The sequence below is a fragment of the Cygnus olor genome, chromosome 8, assembly GCF_009769625.2.
Source record: "Cygnus olor isolate bCygOlo1 chromosome 8, bCygOlo1.pri.v2, whole genome shotgun sequence".
Taxonomy (NCBI): Eukaryota; Metazoa; Chordata; class Aves; order Anseriformes; family Anatidae; genus Cygnus; species Cygnus olor.
In genome coordinates, this window is record NC_049176.1 from 27066594 (window position 1) to 27076295 (window position 9702).

At 48.8% G+C, this 9702-nt stretch overlaps 1 protein-coding gene across 2 annotated transcripts in view; it reads right to left on the bottom strand.

The window, feature by feature from the left end:
• Nucleotides 1-8915, bottom strand: part of LRP8 (LDL receptor related protein 8) — a 171163-nt gene extending 162248 nt beyond the window's left edge. The window contains exons 1-2 of one of the 2 annotated variants that reach the window (XM_040565447.1): nt 8772-8915; nt 7971-8090 (exon numbers count right to left, since the gene is read on the bottom strand). In XM_040565447.1, the coding sequence (XP_040421381.1) occupies nt 7971-8090; nt 8772-8841 (190 nt within the window). In that variant the 5' untranslated portion in view covers nt 8842-8915. The remainder of the gene's footprint in view (nt 1-7970; nt 8091-8771) is intronic. The other variant, XM_040565448.1, reaches the window with a different exon arrangement.
• Nucleotides 8916-9702: the final 787 nt, after the last annotated feature.

The window sequence follows — 9702 nt, forward strand, 5'->3', positions numbered from 1 at the left end:
TGAAATCAAGTAAAATACCACCTCAATGTACACCGTAACACATATTATGTCTCTAGGAAGGAAGCATTAAAAAAGTATGAAACAATGCCAGTTAAAATACAAAACAAGTTTAAAACCTGGAATTGGAGCAGTTACCTAAGGGAGTGGGGAAGTACAGTTAGAGTTTACTGTCAGTTGTACACAACAGCCTCTTCAACATTATTTTCTTAAATTGATAAAACTGTGCTCTAGGCTATTTGGAAAGGGACAGGAGTCTAAAACAGAGTAACATATCCAAATTTAATGAAAATAAACAGGAGATTTCCATCTTTTCAGTGGATTGAAACGCACCCTCTTCCCTCCCCCCTTCAGTGTTTTGCAAGTAAAAGAAATCGCATCCACAGAAGCTACGGAAACCAAGCTAGAAGACCAGAAAAGATAAAGAAACTTACAGTAGGCAAAATTCTCACACAGGACGGACAAGGTTCTGCAGCACTAATAAATTAGATTTTAAATTAGATATCTATCTTTGCAAAGAAAAAGTAATCAGAGCACAGAGAGCAGTTGCCAAAAAGAGCCCTTCTGGTTCTGCAAGTACAGGACTGTGCTCCTGCTGCCATGGAAACTGAGCCCCAGCTGCTCTGGTCCTGGTGCAGTGCCACACATGCTCTTAAGCATTTAACAGATACTAATAATGCAAAAATATTACCAATAGATCAGAGACAGAGCGTCTTCTCTAAGAAGCAAATCTGGCAGCGAAGTTCACTTCCCGTGGCTACAGCCCAGAGGCTACCTGTCTTACTGTAAGGCAACCATAAATCCCGTTATCTCCTGCTTCTTAACACTCCCTCTCGGCACTTCCTGTAAAGGTAACCTGCCTGCCAGGCCTTAACTTAGCCTGAAAAAGGCAGGAAGCCTGGAGAAAAGGTTGAAATACTCCCCCAGTTTGACAGGTACCCCCGCAGTGAGCAACGCGGCTGAGCGTGTTTAGCACTGGACTGGTAGGGAGACCTCACGGCCGCTCTTGGCTCTGCTGCCAGCTTCTTGTAGGACCACGAGGCACCCCAACGCCAGCTCCTGTCTGCAGGACAGCCCCAACACCATCCACTCACCTCGTCATGAGGAGGGCACAGGGCTGCCAGCTCAGCCTCGGCTCCCGGGGAAAAGTCACGTCCCTGCCAGAAGCAGAACTGCGGGCCGTCAGGGCATTATTAGGGCACAACACAGAGAGATCAGGGCTGGAGCTCTAATCCCCCTTTTAAAGTCTTCCAGCTTCTCTGGGTTGGAAACCTGGTTCTTGATAACATTTCAGTTTGGATGGGCTTAGGTTTATTTTTCAACTAGCTCGCAGCACTATTATAACTTTTAAAATCTAATCAGTTTGTTATCTCTTGAATTTCAGATGGAATTCTTCACACAGCAGAAAATCTGCATTAATTATTTCACAGGGCCTTTTACCCCCTCTATTTCCCTTGTGGCTAGCTAAATACTAATAATTTTATCAGGAAACGGAGTTCGAAAAATTAACTCGACATTTTTAACATTTCCTGCACAAGTGCCGTAAAATAGCAGAGGCTTCCCTTTGGCTAGAACCAGCTGTCTGCACTCACAGCAGAGCGCGCTGGAACAGGCAGCCTGCTTTTCTACCAAGGACATGCCACCGCGCAGGAAAACAAGCAGCAACACAAATCTTCATCCCCGTCACTCAAACTCGGCTCACTGATTTGTTTTCCTGGGCAAAGCACAGAAAGGAAAACTGACATCTTACGGCATTTGTAAGGCATGCGATGGCATGGGAAAGCAGAACTCGTCAGTAACGTGTGCTGGCAACATTTTGGGAATTAGCAGGGAAAACCTGGGGAGAGGAAAAAAGGCTATCAGAGATGTTGGATGTGAACAGTGCAAGGATGAGGAGGATTTCATGCCAAATCAAGACCACCATGAACACATCTTCACGAGCATGTCATAGTCTCAGTGGCACACCAAATACATGGTAAATTTACCAGTGAATTTAAAAAGTTGGTGCCATTAAAAAAGCTAGCTGCAACAAAAGCTGTGCATCTGCTCTATTAGAAACAGATGAGCAGATCAAGAGCTGTCAGACATTGTCAAGCCTTAAACTTCAAGCCTCAAGCATTTAACGTCCCTTTACAGAGACAATGGAGTCACGAAACCTCATTCTCTCTAGTCTGGGCAATCTGAGTCCAGGTGCGTCAGATTAACGTGTTCACCAACATGTTCCACTTGGTTCCTCCAGCCTCATAATTGGCATTTATTCACTTCAATTCATCTCTAAACATCCTCTGATGAATATGAAATTATCCCAAGTATCTTCCATTCCAACAGCAATCAGTAAGAAATCACATCTCAGACGCGTGCTAATCCTGGGTGTGTAATACCGCAGACAAAGAGAGCTGGTCTACATTGACTTTTGTTTCATCTTTTTATACATTAAAATGCTCTGGGTGAAGCTTGCCTACCTTGGTTCAAAACGTAGAATATTTTTATATCCTCTGAAATGAGAGCTCCGAGCTCTTTGATAAACAAACCAAGTCACTGTCAGTTTTGACTGCACTTTCATCATTTCCTTCTTGAACTTAATCATTATTTTCAATCTTCTCATTCTCCTTGACCTCAGGAAAGCTGTTCAGATCTCGGCTTCTTCCTGTAATGGTAGCTAGAGCTATTCATGTGCTTTCTTGGCACAGCACAGCAGCAGTCCATAAAATCAATTTCTCTTCCCTCTGTAACCATAATGCCCCCAGTTCCCATGTACCCGAGTTCCCTCTTCCAGTCCTATCTCCATTTCTTTCCCAGACCTTGAGCAGGAGCGATGGAGAAGCACCACGGCCTGGAAAGCCGCTGCACCTAGAGTTAATAACACCCCCCAAGCACATGTGCCAGGAGGTAAGGAAAAGCAGAAGGACACACTTGTTTCACACTTGGACGTAATGCTTGATTTTCTACATAAACGATGCAGAAGAGAAAAGAACACAGAAACAAAAAAATAAGCAAGTTGGGTTTCTCAGAACAGACAACGAGAATATAATGAAGAAAAGAAGATAAATGAGTGACAATACGCACCACGTTACACAAGAAATCAATAAACTAGTTCAAACGCCAGCTCGCACACTCACACGGTACAAACCAGGGCAGTCAAGCCACAGGTAGACATGCAAGCAAACGTGTCCTGCCTCTCTGCACCGCTCTTCCCAGTGCTCCCTGTTTTGGGATGAGCATGCAAGCTGGCCACCAACCCAGTTATCTGTCACCTACATAATCAAGAGCATATGATCGTGCATATGTCAAGGAAACCTAAAATTCTCCACATGCTAATGTATGATATATATATATATATATATATATATAAATATAAAAGAGACACACATCTCTGGAGTAACATACAGCAATTACTCAGAACAGAGAATAATGTCTCAATGCTGAACTCGAAGAAAAAATGGAGCAATAGACAATGGAGAACAAAAAAAATCAGAATGTTTGTGGCAATTGAGACTACCTGCTGTCTTACCTTGTCCCATCCCAACACCTGCAAGCACGGCACACCATTACACTCAGGACATATTTAACTCTTCACGGGATCCGGATTTTAGTTCCCAAATAGGCTTTTAATATATTTTTATTCCCAAATTCCAGCTCTAATGAAATTTGTGCTGAAAAGCAAGAAGAATAATACCACGATGCCTCCTGGGCTTCCGCATAGGCAGCAGGAGTCAAACTGCACACTCCCTGCACACAAAGCCAGCCGGAGAGCAGGAGCCTTTCCTCCTCCGGAGAGCGAGGCAAGCAGGACTCAGCTCTGCAGGCACATTCTGTGCCCTAAGGCAGGGCACGGGCTGAGGTAGGGGGAAGTTTGCTGATGCTCCGAGTGTTTGCCCTGAATTCCGGGCATGTAAGAACAGCCTTGAAATCAGTGACTCCCTTTGGACTGTCTCATACCTTCAGCAGCCTCAGTCCTGCCCAGTATAAAACATCCCCGCGGATAGCAGTAACAGAAAGCAACAACAGAGAAAGTATCCCAACACAAAGAAGGAAAATGGAGCTCTGAGAGACATATAGTAAGTAATTCTGCATTTGGATGTGTCCCCCTGCAGGCAGATTACTACAAAGCTGAAGTGGCCTCACAGCTCATTTCATTTTAGGAAACTGGTTAAGCTACCGCTTGCTTTTTGTGGCTATATTCTTTGCCATACCTAAGGCTTATCAACAGTGAAACGTTTAAACAGAGGAAAAGCTTTATATATTTCTGCAACACACACAAATTAGTATCTCTTCCTTCTCGTTAACACTTCCAAACAAATGAACACTGTCTCCCTTCTTCCTGACGGCCTTCTTTACTACCAGAAATTGTTTCCTTTACTTCTTGTGAGGCAGCAGCTACATTCATACTTGCTACCTGTACCTATTTGGCTCTTTCTTTTGCCCTTCCCTAACAGGCATGGCACCTTCTGCAATCCTTATTTTCCTGCTCTTCTCTAAATTCCCAGCAATTTATTTCCATACTGCAAGAATCATCTGTTTGTTACAGTGGCCCTTTGTTTTAAATCACCAGCATTACTAAAAGGACTTAATTAGACAGGGTAACACTGAAATATGCAGTATGAAATACGAAGCATATGCACACCTGATACTTGTTCAAATGAATAAATCCAAAGGATTCCTTCCAAAAGAAAGAAGGCATAAAATTTCAACTGTAAAGATGCCTCTTGAAGCATGCTGAAATTGTAAAGATCATTTAAAGTGATACACAATCCAGTCTGCAACGGAATGTGCACCTTACCAGGCTGAGCAAGGGACGACGTTCCAAATCCTGTTTCTGACATTCACTTAGTTTCTAGTGCCTGCTCTCACAAGTGAACCACGTGGTCAGAGAGCTTGTAACTTCTTCCTTCATCAGCAACAGCAGTTAAAATTCAAGGAAAAAAAAAATCTAATGTTTTTTTTTTTTTTTAAGGAAGAAAACAAAACTGGATTCCTACTATATCAGTCATTTCCCACAAGTAAAACCTTGAAAGTCAACTGCTACACGCCAAGAAAGGATTGGCCCCATGATATATAAGAAGGCTGTTGAGCAACCTCAGATAAACTTAACACACCGCACAAAGCAGTAAGCAGTAACCTGCTCTGTGTAAGTGCTACAGCGATCATTGATTACGCATCAGTTCCTGAGCTGGCCACACACACATCTGCACAGACACTAGGCAGGTAGAACCACCAACCACGGCAGAAGAGAGCTACTGAACAGAAAGCACATTCTCAGGAGACGATACAGGATGACTACCAACACATTCTCCTTCTAGTCTAAGTCTCCTTTAAAAAAGCCAATATTATAACAACAAAGTTCTCGAGGAGAAAAAAAACACCACCGAACACCAACAACGGCAGCCTACGTGAGGACGGCTTGCAGTAGGGAGCACACACAGTGCTGCAAGGCTGTCAACCCCGTTTGCCCACAAACAAAATAAAACAATTCATCTCCTTCCAGAACTTTTCAGTTACAAACTCTTCCAGCGTATACAGACTGTCTATGTACAAGGACAGGCATGTTTCACAAACTGGTTGTTAACGCGCATGAAGACCATCCTCTCTCTTCAGAAAGCGAGGATGTACATAAACAGCAGTGGGCTACAAATATGTTGATACATTGATAACAAATGTTATCAGCTCCAGAAAAAGCATCAGCAAGTAATTACAGGGGTTATCACGCACCACATCAGTACTTGGCACCAGCAGGCTACCTGCGTTTTCATTTCGCTCTGTCACCACTCCAGCACGCTGAGTTTTCCAGAACAATTTCTTCCTGAGCATATGTTCATAAAGTAGTTTCTAAATGAATAGCTGTTTATTACAGCAATGACAGAGGTGGCATCTAGCAACAAAACCACGTGGAACGTATTCTTTCATCCAGTGAGCATAACTCTAAACATTACATATGCTGAAAACTGGTATACATTTTTAAAAGAAAGAAGCTTTCTGAAACAATGTGAGAAAAATGCATGTAAAAATGCTTCCTTAACCAGTCTGAACAATTGCAACTACAAAGTCTCTCTCTGTATATGTACAAACTAAATAAACAGTCCATGAGTAATTTCTCTAGTATGTTCCTCAACCACTACTAATAAAGGCCAAATTCAGATTAAAGCAAAGAACTCTTCCTGATGTCTTCACATCCCAAAATTCCCTTTCCTAACATCAAAAAAGTCGGCATTCTACCACAATGTAGCCACTTGATTTTTACCACCCTCAAAAGAACAGTAAACGCCCTCTGAAGCAAAACCAAATCAGATGCAATCATTGACCTAACCATCCTAGCACAGCCCAGTTCACGTAGAGCAGATGTTCAACAGGACTGTTTTACATTCTGTCTTCTGACACGATGCTTAAAAAGAAGGTCACAAGGAAAAAGAGAAGAAACAACAGCCCAGGTATGGGTTCCAGCTGACTCACTCGTGCTAGGCAAGAAGCTCAGGCCACAAGCCTAAAGTGGCACTCAACGTGGAGCGCAGCGTGCAGAATCTGTTCCTCGAGATGCTCCCCCATCTGTCATCCCAACATCTGAAACAGCAGCTCCCAAAGCACAGCCCACCTGCAGCTCACCAGGCCTCTGTACAACAGTACCCAGAGTGGATTTTAACCAGAAGACTTCAAGAATACCAGGGTCAGCCTGCTCCGAGACTGCCGGCACTTCCACAGTTACTCTGTCTCTCTCTGGAAACTCATACACTTCTGAGAAAATATTCTCAGGTACAACTACACACAAGTCCAAGCTAGTTCCCAGTCAGCCGTGGCCTCCCCGTGTCTCTTACAATCTTAAAAATTCCAAGTCTGAGATGTGGTAATAAAATTCCCACATCAATCATGTTTATATCTGTACTAAATAACGCTGCTGAACCGCTCATATCGTAAACTTATGCATGTGTAAAGCCTGTCAAGTCCTCTGAATACAAAAGCACCAGATATAAATGTTATACTTACTGACTTACTGTTACAACATCAAGTTTCATATGAACAAGAGCTTGGGAATTTCTGCTCTCCATAGACTCTCCATACTCAGAATTCACTGCAAGACACAGGTGTACCAGTGAAGCTGCTAACAGGACAGTCACGTACTGGAGAACACATAACCAGGGACTTTTCTTGATATGTTCCTGTGGTCCACAAACTTTCAAGAGTCCAGTAAATTACAACCTGACAGTTGTTCAATGCCTATTACCCTACAAAGATAATTTGAGAGATATGCGGTGTCTGCTGTAATATTTGCAACTTACAGAGAATTATCTTTAATTTGGAGTTTTAAGACTTACAGGGTGCATAACTTTTCACGGATGCTTTTCACACTACAGGGTTGACACACATTGTCCTAGGCTGTCAGAAGCTCTAACTAAGCGAAATAAGACAGAGGTAATAACGGCACAACCCTGCAAAGCACCCAGAGTTTGCTGGGTGCCACGCACACACACCAGGGTCACGCCACAGGGGAAGGCAAGACTGCCACCTGCCCAGGACAGGAAGTACGTATCTCCTTGCTCCCTCTTCCCTCATGTTACTGACAAACCAGGCAGCGCTATGCGGCCGAGGAGCCAAGCAGCCTGCTTGCTGGCCCCCTTCCCCTCACCACGGCCACAAATACCTATGAAACCCCAAACCACGCAGCAGCCCCGCACCTTGTGGGAAAGCGAGCAACTTTCCCGGGAGGACCTGTAGCGGTCCCAAGGGGTCGGGCACCCGCCCAGCTCCCGTGCCATGCCCCAGGCAGGGCTGCTGCTGGCGGCGAGGGCCGAGCCCCCCGGGGCGGGCAGCGAGGGGCGCTGCGGGAGGTGCCCGGCCGGGCGCGCCACGGCGCGGCCGCGTCACGGATCTGCTGCTGCCGGCAGCCAATCAGCGCCGGAGCCGGGGCCGGCGCGACTTCATTCATTCATTCATAAAAAAGAGGCGCTGGGAGCGGCGCCCTTCCGGGCCCCCCCGGCACTCACGGCAATCCGCCTCGTCGCTGTTATCCGAGCAGTCGTCGTCCTCGTCGCATTTCCAGATGGCGGGGATGCAGCGCTCGTTCCGGCACTGGAACTGGTCCTCCTCGCACTCCTTGACGCCGCCTGCGAGACACGGGGCCGCGCCTGGGTCAGCGGGGAGAGCTCCGCCGCCGGGAGCATCCCGGGGCCGCTCCGACACCGGGCAGGGCCCCGGGGGCCGGCGGGGGCCGGGGCGGGGGCCGGGGCAGGGACCGGGCTCGGGACCGGGCTCGCCAGGGCTGAGCGGCTCGGGGCGGGCAGCGGGAGCACGGCGGAGCCGCTTTGTGCGCGGATGGCAGGGGCCGTCCCCGAGCTCCCCCGCGTCGTTTCAGAGGCACGGGATGACAGGGGAATGGTTGAATCCCGAACGCGAAAGACAAAGAAAAATTAAAAAGCGCACCGATGCTGGGACCGCCACGCGCCCGTTACCGGGGCGAAATGGCCGGGTACCCGGGGAGGAGGGGAGCGGGCGCCGCTCCCCGGAAAAGGGAACCGACCCGATGAAGTTGAGGGCGGGGGGACGGGGCAAATCTGCTTTGCAGGCGCAGCGCTGCTTTGCCGAGCCGCAAATCTCCTCAGAGAGGGATTAAAGGCGGCAGCTCCTGTCACCAGCGGCCGCGCTGCATTCCCCGCGCGCACGGCCCCCGCTCCCTCCTCCGCAACCCCCACGAGCGACGCTACCGGGGCTGCCCCCGACCCTCTCCCCCATCCCCTGGGGGAGCCCAGCCGAGGCGTGCGCTCCCCCGGGGGCCGCGCCGACCCCACCTTTGCCGAGGTGCAGCTTCAGCAGCAGCAGCTGCAGCAGCAGCAGCCGGGCGAGCGCAGGCCGGCACATGCTACCCGCTCCCTCGGTGGCAGCGCGCCGTGTGCGGGTTGCGCGCAGCCGGCGCGCCGCTCTGCGCCCCGCCCCGCGCCGCCGCCGGGGAGGCCACGCCCCTTGCCACGCCCCCTCCGCGCGCTGCCGCGCCGGCGCGCCCGGTTTGCGCGCGCCACCGCCCGCAGGGGGCGCGGGGCCCGCCGCGGCCTCGCAATCCTGAGCGATCCTCCCGCAATAACGGCGGCCCGCAGGGCACGGCTGCGGGGCGGAGAGCGGGGAGCTGAGCGGGGCGGCCAGCCCGCCGCGGGCAGCCGGCGGGGGATTTGCGGCACGTTGTCGGAGCGGTTGTGGGGCGGGAGGAAGGAGGCACGGTGGTGGTGGCTGGGCTCGTGTGGTGGATTACGGTAACTGCCCAAAGCAAATGAAGTGTTTGTAATGTATTACGGGAGTTTTCTCTTCTTTAAGGGTGTCAAAATACAGGTTCGTAAAGCTACTCTAGTTTCCGGCCTCCTTCTTCTGTTTTCTGAAATACTTTAAATTATAAGTTGCTCCAGGACAGCAGTGGAGCTATCCAGTACCAACCAGGTGCAAGCGGGCAGAGCATCACTCACAGCAAGGATTTGGTACCAATCCATGTTGGAATTTCATTTGATTTCAGAAAAGCTGACTCGGGCTGCCTGCCACTCACAGAAAGCAACGTTAGCAGGCTCGTGAATACATCGCTCTGATGACACCTGGCCGGCCGATTCAGCAGCCGCTCCTGGCCTCCCCGGCAGGGCTGCCTGTAGCCTAGTACCATCTGCTGGATGTGTGCGTGTCAAAGGGATTGCAGAGGCAAGGAGGAAGCTAGAGAAACTAAAGGGGGAGAAAATTAGCCCA